This window comes from Pollachius pollachius (genome assembly GCF_949987615.1).
Source record: "Pollachius pollachius genome assembly, chromosome: 15".
Lineage (NCBI taxonomy): Eukaryota > Metazoa > Chordata > Actinopteri > Gadiformes > Gadidae > Pollachius > Pollachius pollachius.
This window is the reverse complement of record NC_136948.1, coordinates 16,192,730-16,215,730: the sequence shown is the minus strand read 5'-3', so window position 1 is coordinate 16,215,730 and position 23,001 is coordinate 16,192,730. Positions and strand designations below refer to the sequence as shown.

General features: G+C 45.5%; 1 protein-coding gene across 5 annotated transcripts in view; it reads left to right on the top strand.

Moving 5' to 3' along the window:
* col12a1a (collagen, type XII, alpha 1a) overlaps nt 1-23,001 on the top strand; it is a 63,031-nt gene that overhangs the window by 4,482 nt on the left and 35,548 nt on the right. For all 5 annotated transcript variants that reach the window (XM_079752457.1, XM_079752456.1, XM_079752455.1 and 2 more), the window contains exons 3-26: nt 403-519; nt 633-776; nt 1,295-1,348; nt 2,974-3,237; nt 3,932-4,096; nt 4,388-4,561; nt 4,950-5,240; nt 5,377-5,979; nt 6,349-6,627; nt 6,735-7,010; nt 7,206-7,478; nt 11,655-11,924; nt 13,792-14,061; nt 14,477-14,669; nt 14,815-14,939; nt 16,879-17,028; nt 17,109-17,228; nt 17,391-17,555; nt 17,675-17,821; nt 17,992-18,131; nt 18,891-19,020; nt 20,094-20,239; nt 21,146-21,275; nt 21,675-21,811. In XM_079752457.1, coding sequence (XP_079608583.1) covers nt 403-519; nt 633-776; nt 1,295-1,348; nt 2,974-3,237; nt 3,932-4,096; nt 4,388-4,561; nt 4,950-5,240; nt 5,377-5,979; nt 6,349-6,627; nt 6,735-7,010; nt 7,206-7,478; nt 11,655-11,924; nt 13,792-14,061; nt 14,477-14,669; nt 14,815-14,939; nt 16,879-17,028; nt 17,109-17,228; nt 17,391-17,555; nt 17,675-17,821; nt 17,992-18,131; nt 18,891-19,020; nt 20,094-20,239; nt 21,146-21,275; nt 21,675-21,811 — 4,763 coding nt within the window. The remainder of the gene's footprint in view (nt 1-402; nt 520-632; nt 777-1,294; nt 1,349-2,973; nt 3,238-3,931; nt 4,097-4,387; nt 4,562-4,949; nt 5,241-5,376; nt 5,980-6,348; nt 6,628-6,734; nt 7,011-7,205; nt 7,479-11,654; nt 11,925-13,791; nt 14,062-14,476; nt 14,670-14,814; nt 14,940-16,878; nt 17,029-17,108; nt 17,229-17,390; nt 17,556-17,674; nt 17,822-17,991; nt 18,132-18,890; nt 19,021-20,093; nt 20,240-21,145; nt 21,276-21,674; nt 21,812-23,001) is intronic.

Below are 23,001 nucleotides of genomic sequence, written 5' to 3'. Positions count from 1 at the left end.
TGGAAAGACCTTGTTTGAAATCGTGTGCACATGTACTGTGTTCCGGTGCTTTGAATTGCCAGCCGTCTCGGTTTTCGCAACTCAAACAAATGCCATTTAATTGTTCCGAAATGGCTTCACACTCACTCTCTGTTGTTTTTGTTGTTGTTTTTGTTGTTATGTGTTTTTGATTTGCCATCTTTGCAAAATGAATGTCTGTCCGTCCTTCCCTAACAATAAACATCTCCACTTCACACCGTGAAGTGTTTGTTGTAGGGCTTTATGTGAATGCCCTAGATTAAAAATCTAAGTGCATTCAAATATTTTCATTTGTACATCTCATTTCAAAATGACATTTACAGATCGATATGTTGTTTGTTGTGGTTTAACATTTTTTTCATTTTTTTTTGCTGTTATTTGCAGTGGAACCCCCCTCAGATCTAAAATTTAAAATTCTAAATGAAAACACAGTGCAAATGTCTTGGACAAGCCCATCGTCCAGCATAACGGGCTACAGATTACAAGTTATATCAAATACAGGTTGGTATGGCACCCCTGCACAATGCACCTCCTCTCAGATCCCGTTCCCAGAGTATTCACAAGTTTCATTCTATGTTTAATGTTTCACTTTTGAATTTCCCTTCCCCCACTAGATGAACCAAGTAGAGACTTTAGTCTGCCCTATACGTCTACTCAGACTTCGATCACCGATCTGACCCCTGACGTGGACTACTCTGTGTCCATCAACTCCTACCATGGGTCAGAGGAGAGTATCAACATATTCGGGCAGCTCACCAGTAAGTGCCAATCGATCCCATTTCAGTAATTGTGGTTAAACTATCTTATTTCAAATATTTACATAGCATTATTCACACAGACCATTACTTCTTGGAATTAAATGATAAACTTTGGTTGCATCCATTGCTGAGTGAGCGAAAGAACAGGAATAGGGCTGTTTTTTTTCTCACATTTATTTTGATTTCATCCAACACAGAGTGAACGATTGTATTTACCTGAGCGATAATACATCTAGATGCTACAATTATGTGTATTACTCTGTTTAAAAAACCTTACTTTGAAGCCACACAAAACATGGAGTAAGCCAATATAAATTTCTTCTTTGTATTGAGTGCTGAAAAAACCCATTGTTTATAGCAATGTGTGCTAGTGATTACGGAGTCCCATCCACAGACTTTTTTAACACCTTGGGCTCCGAGCTCTTTTTTCCTTTCCACTGGGAAGAAATACAAAGCAAAAAGTTCCATTCTGACACAGGGACGAGGGCTCACTGTGTTCATTTCTCCTGTGTTTTCAGTCCAGTCCAGTAACACAAGTGGACGGGTCAAGAAGCCACAGACAGATGCAATCAGTGAGTATATTTTTACGGTTCTGGCGGCTCAAATTCTCAACTGGGCATGTCTTCGCCCCCTCCCCCCCCAATTTATTTTCTCCCTTTCTCCTTTCCTTCCATCGGAATTCAATAATATGTCTTCCACCGGTTTAATTCCGCTGCTTAACGATCTCCATTGCACACAACGTGCTGGGTTGTCCCCGGGAAGAAGGCAATGGGTGGGGTGGTGGTGGTGGTGGTGGTGGTGGGGGGAGGTTTGCAGACAGTGGCTGGGGGAACACATGCATTCACTCCCTGTAATTGAAACCAGTCAGTACATAAAACAAGGCAACATAGGAAGGCCTGGGAGCTAGAAGACAGTAGGGTTCTGTTATTAGAGCAAGTGGTGGGTACAGAGAGACCTCTGCCCTCATCGCTCCGTGCTGCGTTGATGACCTCATTTTATTTTGACCCTTAAAATGTGGAGGAGGAGGGTAGGGAGGGGAGGGGGTGTTAGTCGTTATGGACGTGGAAAGGTGTGGAAAGGATTACAGTGGTTGATGGGAAATCTTTTTGTTTTCTTTTGTGTTTTCCTACGGAGATTCCAGTCTGTGGCAGGGAGAAGTCAAACTGGTTCGCATTTTTCCGAAGCGTGTGAGTTCTGTCTTGACTGGAAATGGGTCCCTCAGGTTCAGATGATCCAAGAAGCTTATTTCTGGGATTAGGATGATGTAGCCTCTTTCACAACCGCCCCGATTGTTTCCTATCTTCTTTGTTCCTTAAGCTTTTGACCTAGCGGAGGAATTTGGAAGAGGTTGTTCTCCTCTCGTGAGGATAACAAGAACAGAATTCAGGCCTGATGAGACCGTGGAGGGACTGGATGCTTTAAGTCCAGATGTTGATACCGGCCAATTACTTTAATAGAGCTATCTCCAGTGTTCCAGGGAATTTTCATTGTATTATTTTGAATCTCCTGGCTTTTTAAAGCGTGAAACTCGGGAGTATTGCCGCTGAAAGCATTTGCTGTGTGTTTGGTCTACGGAGCCAGAGATATTTCTCTCCAGTGGAATGACTCCACCAGGCCACCGTTTGGCACAGCATGTCTCGGGTTAATATTCCCTTTGATGTGAGAACGGAGGGTATGAGTCATCCAACTATCTGTCACGGGTTGGATTTTTATTTAGGCTGCAGAGTAAATGTGTTTTTTCTTCTTTTCCCTCCCCACGAGACCATTGTGTGCTTCTGCCATACCTTGGCAAAGTCTATCGCTCAAGACCGGTGGCACATTGTTGGCTTGCAACAAGCCACACCAAGTGGTTTGAAAAGGGAATCCAAACCTTTCCGAGCCGGTCGCAGGACCAAAGGAACCCTGTCTGATCTTGTTGACTTGTTTTCCATGCGCCCGTTATCTAACATGTCTAAATGCTGCCGAAATGTAATCAGGCCGCTCTCTTATGATGTATCGTACATCTAACTCGCAGATCGGAGATGATAAGCTGTGCTTTGTTAATCCCAGATGGTGAATAGTTGGGTGGGCGAAACGTTTTGGGCCGCAGTACAGAACAATTATGAGATTTACCACAAGATATATCATTTAAATAAGGGTTAGGGTTACAATGAATCTACAAATATGCATAACATGCTCAATTTCCTGCCGTCTCCAGAGTGCTCTGTCAGCGCCCTCACCGACTTGGTGTTCCTGGTGGATGGCTCATGGAGCGTGGGCCGGGAAAACTTCAAGCACATCCGCAGCTTCATCGGCGCCATGGCGGGCGCCTTTGAAATCGGCGAGGACAAGACCCGAGTGGGCATCGTCCAGTACAGCTCCGACACCCGCACCGAGTTCCCCCTCACCCGCTACCCCCGCAGGGGAGACCTTCTGAACGCCATCAGCACCTTGCCTTACAAGGGAGGAAACACAATGACAGGTGGGCCACCGGGTGCATGGTGTGGGTTAGTCATTGGCCACATCGTATGCTTGGATATGGTTATATAGTATGGCAAGTCATGGTTATATTGAATGGTAAGTCGTTTGTTATGTTGTATGGTTAGATATGGTTATATAGTATGGCAAGTCATGGTTATATTGAATGGTAAGTCGTTTGTTATGTTGTATGGTTAGATATGGTTATATATTATAGTTAGATATGGTTATATAGTATGGTAAGTCATTGGTAATGTTGTATGGTTGGATATGGATATAAAGTATGGTAAGTTGTGGTTATATAGAATGATTAGTCATTGTTTATGTTGTATGGTTAGAAATAGATAGATAGTATGGTATGGTGTGGTTATATAGTGAAGTGTAAGTCATTTGTTACATAGTATAGTAAGATATGGTCATATAGTATGGGCAGGTCATTGGTTGAATGGGTCTTAAGTTTAGACTCATTAATTGATTTCTAGCTCTTAATGGAAGTTATAGTTCAGACAGAATGTCTGCTGCCTAAGTTGACTTTGAGCCAATATGCTCATAGGAGTGTCAGAACTTTCAACATTTCCACATTTTGAGGGACAGCACTGACGATCCTCATAGACTTGGCTAGCACCTAATTTTCTTTTACCTATTTAAATATATTTAAAATATCATTATCGTTAATTCCATATGCCTTCTGTTTCAAGGTGATGCCATTGAGTACCTACTGAACAACACCTTTACTGAGGCCGCCGGTGCCAGGAAAGCTTTCCCCAAGGTAGCCATGATCATCACCGATGGAAAATCACAGGACCCAGTGGAGGAGCATGCGAAACGACTAAGGAACATTGGCGTGGAAATATTTGTTCTAGGTATTTTTTTTTTATTTAAGTGTTTTGCCGAATGCCGTTCTTCCATGTGAAATGTCTCTTTGTTTCCTGGAAATGACTTGATGTCAACCAGAGTTTTGGTTGCAAGATATATAATTGTTCTATATATATATTTAGCTCTAATCCTATTGATAATATAAGTAAAAACAACTGAAATGATCAATGGAGACAATCACATTCACAAAATTTTATATGTGACTGTAAACTGTAAACTGTTAACAGTGACTTAATAGTGTGTATGTATATGAATGGATTTCTGATCTGTCTTTCCAGGCATCAAAGGAGCCGATGAGGATGAGCTCAAGGAAATGGGATCCACTCCTCACAGCAAACACGTGTACAATGTACCCAACTTTGACTTAATCCAAGAGGTGCAGAAGAAGATCATCATGGAAGTGTGCGCTGGCGTTGATGACCAGCTCAATTCTCTGGTTAGCGGAGAGGAAAGTAAGTCGAATAATAATTTGACACAGTCAGGTCCATACCCCCTGTTATATCTCATGGGGTATTTATGCATTACATGTGCTGTAGGTTTGATTCGAGAGTTGTATAGAAAGAGAGAAAAGAGCAAGACTTTGAAGTTAAACCACCCCAAACAGATGGATTCTACATTGGCTCTTTCAGAGACAGGCACCATTCTCATAACGCATTTCAGTCAATAATTGCTGAAACAAATTGTACCCAAATAACAGCTCTCAGCACCTTTAAAATATAAATCTTCAAATAAGTATGGAGGGTTAAGATGAAATAAAACATTTGACCCACCTCAAATAACACCTACCATTAACAACCATCACCATTTAACATTCCACCATTGTTCCTGCCTCACCTTCAGTGGTGGAGCCGGCCTCTAACCTGCAGGTGACAGAGATTGCCTCAAAGTCGATGAGGATCACCTGGGACTTGTCTGTAGGCGACGTCTCCGGCTACAAACTCACCCTCACCCCCATGTTGCCCGGCATGAAACGCCAAGAGCTGTACACAGGTGCCACGCAATCCAACATCAACGTCCGCGACCTTTCTCCAGAGACCGAGTACGAGATCAGTCTGTACGCCCTCAAAGGTCTGGTCCCCAGTGAACCTGTCATGGCCATGGAGAAGACCCAGCCGGTCAAGGTGTCCACAGGTGAGGATGCAGTGTTTTTCAGTGTTGCATGTTCTCTGCTCACTTCTTTTGTCTCATTTGTGTAACTCGCAGACCCACGTCTGTCTCTGCTGTAAAGGCCCGTAACTAACCAAGGTTTTCATGTGTCCGTCTGCAGAATGCTCACTGGGAGTGGATGTCCAGGCTGACGTGGTCATCTTGGTCGATGGCTCTTACAGTATCGGATTAAAAAACTTTGCCAAGGTCCGTGCTTTCCTCGAGGTGCTGGTCAACTCCTTTGATGTTGGTGCCCACAAGGTCCAGCTCAGTTTGGTCCAGTACAGTCGGGACCCCCACACAGAGTTTGCCCTCAACACCCACCACGACATCAACGCCGTGGTCAAAGCCGTGCGCGCCTTCCCCTACCGCGGAGGCTCCACCAACACAGGCAAAGCCATGACCTACGTCAGGGAGAAGATCTTCATCCCCAGCCGCGGCGCACGTCAGAACGTCCCTCGCGTCATGGTGCTGATCACGGACGGGAAGTCTTCGGACTCCTTCAAGGACCCGGCGACTAAGCTGAGAAACACTGATGTGGAGATCTTTGCAGTGGGTGTCAAGGACGCCGTCAGGTCTGAGCTGGAGGCCATTGCCAATCCCCCGTCGGCCTCTCATGTCTTTGAGGTGGAGGACTTTGACGCCTTCCAGAGAATCTCCAAGGAGCTCACTCAGTCCATTTGCCTGAGGATTGAGCAAGAGTTGCTCAACATCAAGAAAAGGAGTAAGAAGCATTACTTTGTTTATTAAACCACATGTTTTTATGGATGTCACAACACTGCATGCAACACTGCTGAAAAGGACAATATATCCATTAAGCTAAGAAAATATTTGCCACCGAAACTAAAAAAGAGTGTGAAGGTGGGATAACTCTACCACTTAAGCTAGTGAGGCCTGTATCCATTCCAATAACTAATAATGTGTTTCCTGTTGAAAAATAAGTAATGGGATGACATCATGCTCAGAAATATGTTAAACAGGTGTAGTAATAGTATGCAATAGAACAGAACGACCCTGGCATGAATAAAACCCATAATGATAACAAGCCATAATACCTAACCAATATCCTCTAATGTTTATTACTTGCTCCTAGGTCTTCTCCCACCCCGGGACTTAGTGTTCTCGGAGGTGACCTCCAGAAGCTTCCGTACTTCCTGGACAGCCGCCACCACCAGCGCCTTGTCATACCTGGTGCGCTTCCGCAAGGCTGAAGACAACACCGGAAACTACATTTCCTTGGCGGTGCCCGCCGACACAACGACTGCCGTCCTGCCCCACCTCTTCCCGCTCACCACCTACGAGGTCAACGTCTTTGCGCAATATGAAAAAGGAGATAGTTTCCCGTTGACGGGTGAAGAGACCACTCTAGAAGGTAAAGGATTTGTCTTTGCGTATCGACCAGAGCTCAACCTTAACGACATCCAGTCAATGCTGGCTCAAGCGACCGGTCTGAGAAGTTCTGTTTTGTTTATTTTGCAGAACAAGGAACCGTACGTGACCTAGAGGTGACGGAAGAGACGACAGATAGTTTCAGGGTGTCGTGGCAGGCGGCGCCGGGTTCGGTGATCCGGTACCACCTGACTTATGTTCCCCGGAGCGGGGTGGGAGAGCTAATGCAGACAATGACAAGTGGACCTGAAACCACCATCGTTCTTCAGGAGCTGTTGCCCATCACGACCTACCGAGTGTCTGTGTCTGCTGAGTATTCCGCTGGTTCCGGGCAGGCGAACCAGGTGGACGGGACCACCAAGGAAGGTGAGGCCCCCCACATGCTCTTAAGATTTCTCTTCATGCTTGTCGACAGATCAATATGTTTTTGTTTTTGTGTGATTTTCATCCTGAAATTTATTGTAACAGCATACAATTTGGCTGATATACAACCCAGTCCAACTGTCTTTTACGAGTCTTGAATGCTTGTCCGATCCACCATTTTCTATTTGTTACCTTTAGTGCGTGGATCGCCCCGTGACCTTCGTGTCTTCGACGAGACCATATCCACAATGAAAATGTCATGGGGGGCCGCCCCGGGAAATGTCCACAAATACATAATCCTTTATAAAGCCGCAGAGGGAGGCGAGTTGATGGAGACAACCGTCAATGGAGACACCACAGAGGCTTTGCTCACAAACCTCCAACCGACCACAGAGTATGAACTCTTCGTGACCGCGAGCTACTTTTCTGGTCCAGGCGAACCTCTTCTGGGCACAGGCACTACGTTGGAAGGTACGTTAGGATGTCACATTAACTCATGTCAAGCCTTTTTTTGGTTGCATAGCATGTATGACTGAGCAATCAGTATTGGAGAGCAGACAACTGAGTGGGGCCTTTGTTATGACTGCCAAAGGGCCTCAAAGGTTGTCACGTTTGTTTGCGTTGAGTGGGTTTCTGAGACTGACTCGGTTTGTGATTGTGTCTCGTTCTTGGATTTCACTTGTAGCTTTGCAAATGTTTGATCAAGAGGCATGGTGGAAAATGGCTTGATGTCGGCCTGTTGCGTGAAATCTTGATATGTAAAAAAAAAAAGAAACAAGCGTGTGATAAATCTCTTGAGCATATGTCCAAACGAGAAGCCGATGAGCTTTCAGTCTCAATGGTTAGTTAAGCATATGAGCTGAGTTCAGCGGGAAACAGTTCTCTATGTAATTCCTCTGGCATAGACACAACACTGGTAGGTACTGCTTTGCTGCCAAAGGCTCTGGAATGGTTTTGAGAAGACAGGCAGTGCCACATGCCTGGCTAGTTTAAAACTTAACTTTAATACTTATTCATCTTGGCTTTGCTATAGGCTAAAGGTGAATTGCTATCCATTGCTTTATACAACAAATGGGAGTGTTAGTGATATGCATAAATTGCAACATTCTTCAGCTGCTTAATTGAACTTATGGACGTAATTCTCGATGCATAAAATTATCTTAGAGGGAGCGGTTTTCCTCCAACCTGTAGATGAGTGTTACCAACATCTGGTTCAGCGTAGACGACATCTGTGTAGTTGTGGTCACTTAAGGATGCAAGTCAGTCAACATCCTGTTGACTGGTTTTGCTGTGCTTTGGGGTGTTCATATAAACAACAATAATGCTGAAGGTCATTCAAACAGAGAATGACACATCTTGCATGTCAACTTAATGACCGCCGCTGGAGTCCTCGCTCCAGCTAGATAGTTATGGCTAGATAGGCTAGATAGTTAGGCTATAGGATTGTTGTACAGGTGGCGGCTGCGGAATGAAAAGCCTGTCAGCTGTGTTTTGGATCAATGATCAATTGGTTGAAAGTAGAGATAAATCTTTGTTGGTAAGTAGTTTGCAGAAACCAGAAACCATTGCCAGAAGAAATCGCACCAAATTGCGAAATAATTGTCCTGTTAGCAGATAATGGCATCTAAATACCAATGAATTTTGAACAAAGGATGGGTCTTTGGCTTCAAGTCCAATCTATTTGATCATACTATTTATTTAAAGCTGTCACAATTTGCAGAGTGGAACCAAAGCAAAGCCATTGCTGTTGCTTCTGATTACATGCCTGGGATGTGATGTAGTGGTAGCTGAACTCGGTTTCTCTGCAGAAAGCTATCTCATCCCTCCAACTCACCAAACTATTTCATTCTTCAGAATATGATCAATAGTGGAGTCCTTGTTTCCTAATGTCACGCCCTTATATCCTTGGCAGGCCCAAGGGTCACTGGTGACAGTCAATTCTGGACGTTTCAGGGGACCAAGTTATTGGTTGAAAAGGGGGCTTGTGTGCATATTTCTGCCCTTCAAATTCATTACATTGCGTTCCATCTTTTGTCCCTTTAATAGCCAAAGGTGTTGACTGGGGCAAAACACAGTTTCCATAGTTTGAATCCATCCTCAGTAATACACCCTCATAGGAAATACTAAAGCTGCTCTCTGTGCTCTGTGACAAAGCACTTTGTCTAGCCGGCTTCCAAAGCCCTTGACGTCACCACACCTCACCACACACACACTGATCTCATTGTTTATGACTGCCACTATGAGACCCGCCATGAAGGTGAACATTTGACTGGCTGGGGAAAATATCTTTCACACAATAAACCCAATTGTGACAGAAAAATTGGACAGTGTTCCAAATGGAGGCGAAAAGTGGGAGATTATTTATTACATCCTGTTGAGTTGCATTGGATGATGGGAATCCTCCACCAACAGGGTAATATAAAGTTTATATATGTTTACCTCGTCATGCTAAGATGAGGATGTTGGTGAAATAACCAATAAAACAGAGGATTTTCTAAACGCCAGTGCTGAAATGGCACATGCAGCACACTGTCCAGGAGACTGAGTTCAGGGGCCTTTTACAAGATTGACGGAATGAAATAAGACTTTTACTGGAGATGGATTCAAGATGGAAATAAATCACGAAAAATAAAAAATAAATATCAAATGGACATTCCCAGACAGTCAGTAAGTCAGTTATTATATAAAGTTTGTGTTTACTACAAATCCGTTTCGTTCTTTTTTGTTTGGCATATGGCCATTTTTCCACAACTGCAGATCATTATGTTTTAAGACATCTTGGCTGTGGTTGTGAGGGGCAGGTCAACACATGGATCTTCCTTTGTGGTGTGTCTGTTAGTGTTAGTGTGTGTGTGTGTGGTATGAGGGAATCTGTGGGGTGAGGAATGGAGTCTAATGTTTTGATCTGGTCTCGTCAACAGCACTTACTTAAGAACAGGCTTCCCCTCAGAGGGTGTGGACGCTGGGCGTAACCACAGTGAAATATATACCCGATAAGGAGACGCTTCAATGCCACTCTCGTTTTATTAACCTTACAACAGGTGTGGATGACAGTAATAGCTGTTATGGGAATCCCGCGGCTTAAGAAGACTTTATGGCGAATGTCATTAAGCTCCCTTTGCTTGTGTGTATGTGTCTTTTTGTGTGTGTGTGTGTGTGTGTGTGTGTGTGTGTGTTATTGTGTGTTATTGTGTGTGCACATCAGATTACCAATTTGGCTTGTAGACTGTAAACGATGACTTTCCTTGGTTGTGGATGTTTGTCAGTTGAGTCTCAAGGGTCGGCAGGTCTGACCGTGGCCCATGTGTTTTGTTAGACTGCGCTGCTTTACTCCTTGGCAGGAGCTCTTGGCTGAGCCCCACCTACTAAGCCCTTGTCTGTGGAAGTGATTTCCCCGTGATCCCTGTGCATTTACCTCAAACGCAGCTGTTAAATCAACCTGTATCACAAGTTTTCCTCTGAAATAGATCCATATTGGAGAGGGTGTTTTCTGGACTTATGTATTAGGTCTTATGTTTCAATGATCTTGATTGGTCCACAGTTCTTTATTTTAGGCAGAAAGCACACAGCTTGGCAGGATCTACTTGGATGCTGCTATCATTGCAATTTGTATTTATATCAGTTGTTCCATCTCAAATTGATAACAGATTGACAATAGAATGAGACCAATCAAAAGATTCAAATTGAAATTAGCATGTGAATGTGACTATATACCTTGCCTGATCCCAGTCTGAGTTCATTTATGGTGATTTCATATGGAGTGTTGGTATGTGTTGTTATTGGACCAATTAATTTCTTAATTGAAGACCACCAACTGCTGTGCAGGCGTATTTACAGACGTATTCAGTGTTAGTATCAGGGGACTATGGGTTGTGAATGCGGTTAAAGCTGTGTAGTTGGCAGGGTAGGGTTAAGTTTGTGGTAGAGTAGCAGAGTGCAGTGATTCTGTATATATTGTGACAGAAGCAGAGCTGCGGCCGACTCAGCCCAGCAGGCTGCTGGCCACTCATCACCAAGCACCACAGCCAGTACCCCCCCCCCCCCCCTCTCGTTCGCACCGTGCCGGAAGGTTCTTCTGAAGCCCCTCAGGAATCAAAAGTGTACAGAGAGGGAAAAAGGGAAGAGGTTAACATCTGTACTAAGAAACCCCTGTGCTTTTTAAGATCACATTTCATGCGTTTCAATGGAAAATGAAAGGCGCTGAGGCGGTGTGATTTGTGATTAGTTTTGCAGAGATCTTTCCAGGATTCTCTGATTGTGAGTTCAAATGCACCCTGAGGGGTTTAGGTGGAGACCGACAGAGGACTGTTTTTGGTTTTATCAATTGTTGGCCTGTTGATGTTGTCCGATCTGTGTCTAGCCCACTTCCTTTAGCCCTTCATTTACCTGCGTTAGAACCCCACACCGCACGGACTAAAGGAAATACTGAGGTTGATTCTCCGTAAGCGTGGTTTTTTTTGGTGTGTTTGGACCTTACGCTGATAATCCAGTCCAAATAATGTTCATTGGAACAAAATAACCGCAAGAAACACGTGATTTGTATTGTTGTTGCACCCATCCCAACACAGCTGAGATAGTCTTTTCCTTTCTCCTTGTCTGAACCTCTCATGCAAGAATGCTATTCTTATGGTCATATTTGTTCCACAGAACTGGGCTCGCCTAAAGACCTGGTCACCAGCGACGTCACCGACACCAGCTTTGCCGTGCGCTGGACTGCCGCACCGGGCAACGTGCGCCAGTACCGGCTCCGGTGGAAGTCCATGTTCAGCGACGAGACTGGGGAGAAGACGGTGGGCGGGGACACCACAGACACCGTTCTGGAGGGCCTCACCCCGGAGACACTCTACCAGGTCTCGGTGTTTGCGGCCTACGGTCGCGGGGAGGGAGAGCCTCTGGCGGGGGAGGAGACCACAGATGGTAAGCCGCTCGAGAAGCGCCTGAAATGCCTCTAACAGACCCTTGACTTTGGGAGCCTCCCCCCCACTCTCTCTCTCTCTCTCTCTCTCTCTCTCTCTCTCTCTCTCTCTCTCGCTCTCGCTCTCTCTCTTTCAACTCCCGCCACCCCCTGGAACTCCTTCTGCTTTTGCTCTGTCCTCACGCTCGTTTGTTTGAAATATAGTGTCCGCTTCTCTTTCTTGTTGAACTTCTAAATCATCTAAATCAATCCTCTTTAAGGATGTTTTTCTTGGCCCACCTGTGAATGTTACTATGCCCTAAGTAATATTGTTTTAATTGCTTTGGTTTTTCTTTCATGAAGTGTCTTGACGGGGCGAAGAAATACGCTAAGACTAAATGTTTGCATACACTAATACTCGTTTGAGTTGTATGTCTTTAAAGTGTATATAAAAAAAGTTTGAAGCCCCTAAAAGGAGTGGCACAGCTAGCAAACAATTTCCTAAATGGACCCAAAAGGCTTACTCAAAAGCCTGGAATGCTGACCTAAACCTTGACTTTATTACCCCAAAGGCACCAGAGGACTGCTTAACATTTAAATATGCCAGTTCATTTTAGGCATGGTAAAAGAGTTCATGATATCTCATCAATGGGAGAGATATATAAATATATATAAGTGAGACTATGCCTCATGTTAGAAAACAAGATTTTTGCTTGGAATTACCCATTTTTAGCCATAAAAACAAGCTGCATCGGTCACCGAGATGCGTGATATAAGTCATCTGTATTCAAGGTTTTATGGTACATATAGGGTGATTTAATGTCCAACACCTGCAACCGCTCTTTACAGGAGATACAGGTCAGAAAGAGCCCGACAGAAAGCGGTGTATTCCTTGTTTGACTGTTCTCATGCCAAGATGAAAAAAGCAAAGAATCCCTCTCCAATCGGGAATGAATTTTAACTACCAGTTAACAAAAGGGAATGTGCTAATGGAAAAATATGTGCAGACATCTTTTTATACTTAGTAATTCTGGCAGGGCAGACAGGTGCGAAATACACCACAACCACCTTTGAGGTGACATCGGAGGCAGGCACATATGGTTTATAACCGCAATGCTTTTCTTATTTGAGCTTCCAACTTTTCCTCTCTTTCCCCTCTGCAAAGCAGACACCAGTGGTCCATTTGGACTGAGCAACACACAGAAAACTTGGATCCATGACATCTTTCCGTTCATAGAAACCTAGTGAAAAAAAGAAATAAGAAATAATTCTGTCTGAAATTGGGAAAGTCTGAATATTTTCCCCAGCTTGTTTAGAGGGCTATGAAAAGTCACACTTGCCCTTCCTGTTCTGGATCAAATGCTTTGTAGACACGCTATGGAAAAATCGGCCCCTGCTGGCTTTGCTCAAATAGATCAGTCTGCTGTGCTTGGCTCCTAAAACTCACTGACTAAACATGATCGATTCTGTAAAGTTGGACCGGGCGGATGCATGTATGCCCCAAAGAAACTAAAGGAGGGGAAGTTGGGTGATTTGATGTTTCCATGAAGTTAGGATCCACCCTTGAATCCATCCACCCATCTTTGCGTCATCCATTCATCCTCCACCCATCCATCCAACCCATCCACACCTACATCCGTCCATCCCTCATCCATCCATCCTCCACCCATCCATCGAACCCATCCACACCTACATCTAACCCTCCCTCATCCATCCATCCTCCACCCATCCATCGAACCCATCCACACCTACATCCGTCCATCCCTCATCCATTCATCCTCCACCCATCCATCCCACCCATCCACACCCACATCCGCCCGTCCCTCCATCCAGCCACCCGAACCATCCATCTAACCCCACCGCTCTAATCTGATGTCTCCTCCCTCACAGTGTCGGCCGCCGGCAAGATGATCGTCGTATCGGAGGAGACGGAGAAGAGCATGAAGGTCGACTGGCAGCCGGCGCCGGGCAACGTGGTCAACTACCGCGTGACCTACAAGCCCCGGCAGGGCGGGCGCCAGCTGGCCGCCAAGGTGCCCGGCGGTGGAGCCACCACCACTGTCCTGCGCAGGCTGACCCCCCTGACCACCTACGACATCACCGTCATCCCCGTGTACCGCGCAGGGGAGGGCAAGGCCAGGGAGGGAGATGGAACCACGCGTACGTTGGTGTGACCTAACCGCAAATCGCTTTCCTGCTTTTAGTGTGATGGGAGAGTTGATTTTTTTGTTACTTTTAGGCGGTTGGGGTTATCTGGATCACACCGCCAACACCCGTTTGTTCAGTCGTTTGGCTCCAACGCTTATGCAGATTTCTGTTCGATTACATTTTTGTGTGAGATGTAGAACAGCTGGTCAGTGTTATAGCCACAAACACTAATTGTTCGTTCAATCGCTTCAATCCAACACATGCAAACTATTTTCTTACAGTTGATATATATATGTATATATCTTTTATTAATTAATCTATGTAGATATATATTTATTATTATTATTTTCTTCATATCGCGCTCCTTTTCCATCACCCCATGTAATCCGTGGTCTTTGCTTGTTGTTTTTACCCCCTCCCTCTCCAGTGTCTCCTTACAAGGGGCCCAGGAACCTCCAGACCTCTGAGCCAGGCAAGACCAGTTTCCGGGTGACCTGGGACCACGCTCCCGGGGATGTGAGGGGCTACAAAGTCACATTCCACCCCTCAGGAGACGACATCGACCTGGGGGAGCTCCAAGTGGGCCCCTATGACAACACAGTGGTGCTGGAGGAATTAAGGTGTGTCTTCTTCTTCCCCTCTTCTTCTGACCTTCTTTTAAGTATTTTCTTTGTTTTTCGTAGAAGGAAATCTGGGTGTATTCAACCTCTATGGCTTTGTTAAGACGGTCGGTTGCTCATGCGAGCGCTTTGTTCTGTGCCACAGAGCGGGAACCAAGTACTCCGTCAGTGTGTTTGGGATGTTTGACGGTGGAGAGAGCATGCCATTGGCTGGAGAGGAGAAAACCACTCTCTCTGACGCACCTGGGCCCCCCGCCTACCAACCCACAGGTAAAGCCTATGGTGTAACGTCTACTGTACGGTGGGATCTTTGTCAAACATTAGTAGACAATGAAGACATGTTGCACTCGGAAAATACTCTCCAAATGCCAATGGCTGTAAAATATGCAGTTTCCCCTTTCCTTAAAGAGGTTTGTCACACAGAATTGCAGACATAATGATATTTCCATCTGGCCTCTTTCTGGGCTTTCCTTGTGCAGTGTTGTTTTTTCCATGTTGGGTCCTCTATGCATAGTTTGGACAGACCTAGCCAACATATGCTTCATTTCTTTTAGCTCTAATTTGTGTTAATGGCATATTAAGGGGATGACAGTCAGACAGCATGTGCAAAAGTGAGAGAAAGTGTGCTCGGCAGAATGTTCCACAAAAGGTTTCCCTCAGCCCAGCTGTGGGCCTGGTCTTAATGAAGAGCAGATACTCGTGTTGATGCTGCTGAGGTTCAGGGAGATAGAATAGAGGCTGCTCCTCCCCCAGTCTTAACAATGTGCCAGTTTATCTCTGAAACCTCCTGACGCTCACCTTGAACCATCCCTAGTGAAGGGGAATGTAGGGGAGAAAAACACTCACAGAATGTTCCCTTTAGACTTTTACAACTGTAGAAAAACGTTCAGAGTAAATTCAATTCAATTCAATTCAATTTTATTTGTATATAGCCCTTAATCACCATTACAGTCTTAAAGGGCTTAACAAACAAAATAGGTATGACACCACTTGACCCAAGCCCCAACAAGGGCAAGAAAAAAAACTCCCTTAATCAGCAAGGATGAAATCTTGAGAGTCAGTGAAATGCAAATCATGGAAAGCACAATTTCTTGAAAATTATGTATTCCAACTCCAAATCCAATTGCAACTCATTAGTTGACACCAACCAAATAAGGCATCCTGCCTGCCAAAGATAATAATACATGACTCGTGAGGAAGACTAACCGAACCCTGACCATTGTAAGTAGAATGAAATCTCCCTTAAAGTCATATATTTCTCGTTTCCATTTAATGTATGTCTGCCTGTCTGTCTTTCTGTCTGTCTGTCTGTCTGTGTTTGTCTGCAACTCTCTGTATGTATACTTCTCACTACATCCATTCATTTTAAGTTGACATCTGGTCTATAACCAGATGTCCAGAAGGTTTGGCAAGTGTTGTGGGGACGGTGTGTGTGTGTGTCCTTTTGTGCGGGTTGGTGGGGGGGAGGGTTGGGGTGTATTGGGTCTGGAAATCCCGCATCATGATGTGAGCTCTTTTTTAATTGCAGACAGTGACAGATCATACAACGTCTTGCCTTTTCCCTCAGTGCATCCACAGGCCTTCTGTTAGGCCTCGATGGAGCGGATGCCTCACTTTTCACCAAGCAGGTGCCAGGAACAAGTCAAGCCGAGGGGCGACCCTTCCACACAGCAGCCTCCCTCTCTGTGTCTCTGTGTCTCTTTCAGAAGGCCCACTGTCCCTTATGGGCCCGTCAGTGCACGCTTCCGCATCGCACCTTGGAAAAATGACGCAGCAAATGTTGATACAATCCCAGCCATGGCTCTGAATACTTGTGTTGATCCCGGGGGAAAGACTGAGAACGTCTGGGAAGAACTTTGAGGAATGAATGTGCTCTTATATGGATCTCAATAGGCGGAGCAGAGAAAAATAACTAAATATTGTGTGTTTATGTGTCTGTGTAAAAATTGTTCTAATGAGTCCCTTGGGGGAAATGCTATTGATGTGTGGTCAAGTTCAACATCCTTGCACCGTGACCTCAATTTTTTTTTTCCCATGCGCCTTTCCATACTCTCTATCCCTCTCACCGCTCAATCTGATTTTTCACTACCTCAAAGTCAACATCTTTCTCACATGATCCACCACATATTTTGTACATTTTGTGAGATTTGTCTGTGAAAGAAATAACGACACCGTTTTCGGGGGACGCCTTCCCCCACTGACCACTCAGACGTGAGGTGTAAGACCAAGGCTCAGGCCGACATCGTGATCCTGGTGGACGGCTCCTGGAGTATCGGACGTCTCAACTTCAAAACCATCCGGGCCTTCATCGCCCGTATGGTCGGGGTGTTCGACATCGGGCCCGAGAGGGTCCAGATCGGTAGGTTTCAACAAAAAGTAAATTCTTGTGTCTGGCTGCGGTATGCGTTGTTCTAACCTAACCGTGGGTGATTGCTTTAGGTCTGGCCCAGTACAGTGGAGACCCCAAAACTGAGTGGCATCTGAACACTCACGATAACCGGGACTCGCTGCTGGAGGCTATTGCTAACCTACCGTACAAGGGAGGAAACACCATGACCGGTAAGCTAGCCTAGGAAGCATGTCATGGGTCAGGTAATGCAATCAGAAAGTACAATATTATATCGCTGTGTAGAAGAGTACAAGAGTTAAACGTATGTTCATATAGCCATGGTACATTCCTAACTGTGTGACAGATGAATAATGTACGTGTCCATGTCGCAGGTCTCGCTCTGAACTACATCCTCCAGAACAACTTCAAGGACAATGTGGGGATGCGCACCAAAGCCCGTAAGATCGGTGTTCTGGTGACTGACGGCAAGTCCCAGGATGACATCATCACAAACTCGGAGAACCTGCGGCAACAAGGCATTGAGTTGTACGCCATCGGTGAGCTCACGATGTGAAATTTGCTGATTAACGCGACATAAAAAATGAGATGCTTTTTAATCGAATGCCTCTTTGGAGTCAAAGTAGCCCATTAATCCTTGCTCTTTGTGATCTGTTAGGTGTGAAGAACGCTGATGAGAACGAGCTGAGGTCCATCGCCTCAGACCCGGATGAGATTCACATGTACAACGTTAAAGACTTCTCCTTCCTTCTGGACATCGTGGACCGAGTTACGGACAACCTCTGCAACAGTGTCAAGGGATCAGGTATATTTGTCGGGAAAAGGATTCATATATTTATCGGACAATGTTATTTACTGTCTGTAGACACAGGAGATGTCTTTGGTTATTTTATCCCTTCACCTCCTGAAGGGCAAATTTCATAGAAGACAAATCCTCAAGTCATTCACGTTCTTCTGTTTTCCCACGATGAAAAGGCGACGCCCCTGAGGCCCCCACAGACCTGGTGACCTCTGAGGTGACCCACTACTCCTTCAGAGCCACCTGGATGGCCCCGTCCAGCCCGGTGGAGAAGTTCCGTGTGGAGTATGTGGAGGTGTCCGGACGCCCACAACAGGTATGGATGAACTCCAAAGAGCAGGGCCTCGCAATGTCTGGTTGCATACACATTTCTTTGGAGCATTGTGTGAAGTGTAGTGCATTTGGCAGATCTGCCTTTATTGGGTTCTGGCTCTGGCTATGTCCCCTGACACAGTGTGGTTGATGTTGAGTAAAGGGAAAACGTTCCTTAAACCTTCCCAAATGTCCTTCACACTGTGTGGTTTCTTCATTATACAGAGTGCAAAGCAGGGAAAAGCTCTGAAGGCCGTAAAAGCGGATTACAATTTAGAAAGTAAATAATGAATTTCGTCTCTTGGGTTCATCGCTCTATTTGCCAGCAGGGTTCCTGCAAGGCTTCAGGATATATGCAACAAATCCATTTTTTTGTGTGTGTTTGAATTCAATTACACATATAATTTGTTAGTTTTTGTCCAGCTCCAATGGTTTCCTTTGTTAGCACACTCGGTGGCTGAGGTTATGATTTCTGAGTGGGAGATCTGGAAGCCTCCAGCTCAATTTAGGTCAGAGGCCTCTGTGGTTTTAATTGGAGCTGTTTAAAAAAGAGCCACTTGTGGTTACGTGTGAAGACAAATAGAGCCATTGTTGTTGTTTTTTTAAACATATTTCACAATGGCTCCCTGGATCCACGACAGACAACAAACACAGCCACACAAACGCACACACACGTAGACAAGCTCAAGCACGCACATACACACACACACACACACACACACACACACACACACACCTGCTGTAACTTTATTATCGCCAACAGGTGTTTGTTGACGGCAGCCAGAGCACCGTGGTTCTGCAGAGCCTCAACCCTTTGACCGAATACCAGGTCAGCGTGTACTCTGTGATCGGAGAGGAGAGCAGCGAGCCGCTCAGAGGGGCGGAGACCACGTGTGAGTGTTTCGCACCATTCAGTTCACCTCCAAGCCTGTCACTCCCATCCCTATAGCCCATGGTACAGGTGTGTGTCTTAAGGTGTAAGAGTGCATGTGAAGCTACTTATTAAAGCCAGCGGATATTGGATTTTCGGACTTGATCGCCCATGACTGTAGGGTCTTCATACAAGGCACTGATTCAATCTTCTTCTTCGTGCTCTTTTCGAAAGGAGGAGGAACTTTTAACTTGCAATATATGAGTTTGTCATTGGCAGGCGGCACACGATTTCCTGTTATGGGGAACGAAATGAGATATGCGTGGTTTATATTAAATGGCAGTCCTTGGAAGCGTCTTTTACTGCTTTCAGTAGTAAAAAAGCAGATGTGTTTTGGCTGCACCAGCAGTTTCAAACTAGACTTCTTTTACAGCACCCAACATCTGAGCGTTGTGCAATGTTTTTAAACTCTTTCTGAATTCTTTCAACAATAACCCACAGTACAAGTCTTTGATTCAGTTGCATAATATTACAAAACAATTTCCCTCTTCCAAATACTGGGTTTCCGCCGTGGTCGACGTGAATCAAAGAATCCAACAGTTGCCTGTTGGACTTGTTTCTAACACAATATGTGGCAGTGTGGTGATAGCGTGCGCATAATTGAGTTAACCCTAACGCAGTAAAACTCCCCAACAAAGCTTAGCAGCTCTTCAGGGTCCTCGCTTCGCTTCTTTCAAGTTCTTCTTGTTTGTTGTTTTTATGTCTTAGCTCCAGAATAGCACTACATTTTATAGCTTAAGTTAAAGGCAGACCTCCATGAAAGCACACCCATAAGTTCTCCCATAAGTTCTCTCTGTATCCTGTCTTTGCATGGCCAAAGTAGACAGTATGCCAAGCATATATGGTGCCGACGTTGACTGTAGTGTGTATATGTTCTCATAACGAAACATACAAGTAGACTTGACAATTCTGTTAGCCGTTATCAAATGGTGTTCGAACAGGACCCCACCAACGCCATATTTGGGCATCTGCAGTGATGTCATCGATGATGACTCCTGAGTTATCGTTGACGTTCGTGCCGGGCCCTTTCCCCAGTGCCCCTGAGCGCCGTGACTCAGATGACCATCTACGACGAGCAGGTGACCACCATGCGGGTGAGATGGGAGAAAGCGTTGGGGGCCACAGGATACATGCTGCTCTACAGCACCATCAACGCCACCCAGCCGGCCAAGGAGCTAGAGGTGAGACTGACCACTGGCTTTGACATACATAAACAGGCGCACATGCATATGCACATGCGCACATATTGGAGGTGCGTTTGTGTATGCACGCAGGCACACACATGCACACACACACACACACACACACCTCCAAGATAAATATGCACACATATATACGTAGACACGCACGCTACCTTCACGCCTCAAGTAAGAATACACTTCAGATTGTACTGACACATACACACACACACACACACACACATACACAGATAGACACACACACACACACACACACACACACACACAGATAGACACACTCATACACCCAGTCCCTCACTCACACTCATCTATATCTAACACTTTCTCTCTCTCTTTCACACATACTCAAACACACAACAACACACACACACACACACACACACACACACACACACACACACACACACACACATACACATTTATTCACATCCTGCCCGGTGACCAACAAACTCCAAAAGCCTGTCAGCAAGATCCTGACAGAATACAGATGTCATCCACTTTAACAACATTGTACAAAGTCGCCAGTGTTCCCCATAGGAAGGATTGGACTGAAACACACAGAGGAAAAAAACAGAAACACAAACAGAAAAAGAAAAAGAAAAAGAGGAAAACCCTCCACAATACACAAAGGGCTGGGCAGAGCCGTGAGCGCTCGCTGCCAGACGAGCATCATGGTTCTGCTCATGCAGTGTTAAAACCCAGCGGCTCTTAATTGGAGCGGACTCATCATCCACTGCCCACTCGGGATACGCTCTCTCTGAGCCGGGAAGGAAGAGAAAGAAAAAAAGATTTCCCCCCTCTCGCCTCCCTCCCTCCCTCCCTCCCTCCCTCCCTCCCTCCCTCTCTTCGCAGCCATGTGTTTAACCATGACCTGGTCCTCCCTTGCAGATGCGAGTGGGAGGGGAGACGACGGAGGTTCAGCTGGACAACTTGTATCCCAACACTGCCTACACGCTGTCCCTCTTCGCCCTGCACGGGGAGCTGGCCAGCGAGCCCCTCACCGATCAGGGAGTCACCCGTACGTACGGCCAGGCCCTCGCTGAGCGTTGACGCGGAGGCCCACCACGTGATGGGAACCTCAGTCAGCACTAGGGTTTTCTGCTCGCTGTAGCAACAGTTGGATCATTGGTTTTAGGATGACTGCTTATTTTAAGGCATCCCTGCTAGATTAAAGTAGCTTCTTTAATCCTTGGTCAAAGAGAGCCTAGAAGCTTCTTTGTCATATGAGTGCTTCGACCAAATGATTCGATTAAATTAATCTTCACTCTGTAGAACAATGAAAAACAATGAACTAACACAATCACTACTTGATGTGTGCTGGTAAAAAAAAAGATCTGTAAAAAATAAGGAGACACAGATTCATTGATTGCACTGAATGTCACTAAATGTCAAACAACACTTTCCGCTCTCTTCCCAGGACCCCGGCCACCCTCTGGGAAGCTGAGGGTGCGAGATGTGACCCACAGCACCCTGTGGCTCGACTGGGACGCCGCGCCCGGGCCCGTCAGCAAGTACCTCGTGACCTACCAGCCCGAGGACGGAGAGGCCAAAGAGGTGAGCTTCGGATCCCACGCCCAGAAACCTTGTAATCGGGTCTCTCTGGCCCGCTTGTTAAATCTTCACGCATCCACATCAAACCTATCAAGGGACCTTTGAAGAATTTCCCATTTTCCCAAAAATAATACCACACCTCATAGACAGCGCTGTAAACATTTAAGCGGTGAAGAAAGGGACTTCCGAAGAATTTCCTGTAATCGCAAAGAACGCCTCACCTCATGGACATCGCTCTGAACATCTCAAAGATGTGGAAAGTTCATGTAAACACTGTCTCAAGGACATCCGCTGCATTCCGGCAAGCCTTTTTTTGTTCTCTCTGTGTGCTCATCCTTGTTGTCTGCTGGAGACATTCTGTTTGAAAGGGATGAGAGAGACGAAAGTTTCAGTTGACCTATGGATCACTGGACTCACCAAGGGCGCCCCCCCACTAATGGAAGAAGCAGCCGGCGAACCAAGCTCAGGCAATGCTGGATAGATCCTCATACAAGATATATGTTTATTCCACATAGCAGTGGCGGATGACTTTAAAAGGGCACCACCACTGTATTGCTGTGGGTTTGTGGTTGGACTCTGGTGGTTAGTGAATACATTCTGTTCACTAATCACGGTACGTTAACGTAAGTTCGACAGTTGCAACGTATGTGGTTGCTTGTTGCTTGAGAGGTGAAAGAGTACTATGATTTCCCTTGGGTTCTCCGACTGACCTGAGATATATCATTCGAGACAGCATGGCACACACACCATCCAAATATAGTAAACAGTTGTCATGACTCTGAGAAAGGCCAATGCATCATTGCAGTTAACAAATCAAGCAGACGCCATCTCTGATTTACAATACAATTGAGAAAACAAAAGTCTGGATATAGCAGGGAGTATAAGCCCACTGGTGCTCAAAATGAGTGATTGCTTGATCTTCTTGATAGTTCCATAACTCAAAGGGAAGGGGGACTCGCAGCAGTAAAAAGGATCATTGTGTTTCCAGATATTCAAGGAAAAATATTCAGGAGAACACCGTTTTGTTATTCTTCGGCTTCGGGAACACGAGCAGAAATGTGAGGCCTTTGTGTCAAGTTTACAAAGTTGACATACTGGATACACATTGACCCGTTTTATACTGAGAATCGAGACTTTATTCAAGGCCTGGGGGACCACTTGGCTATGCGTCCAGGAAGTGGGGATCTTCTAAG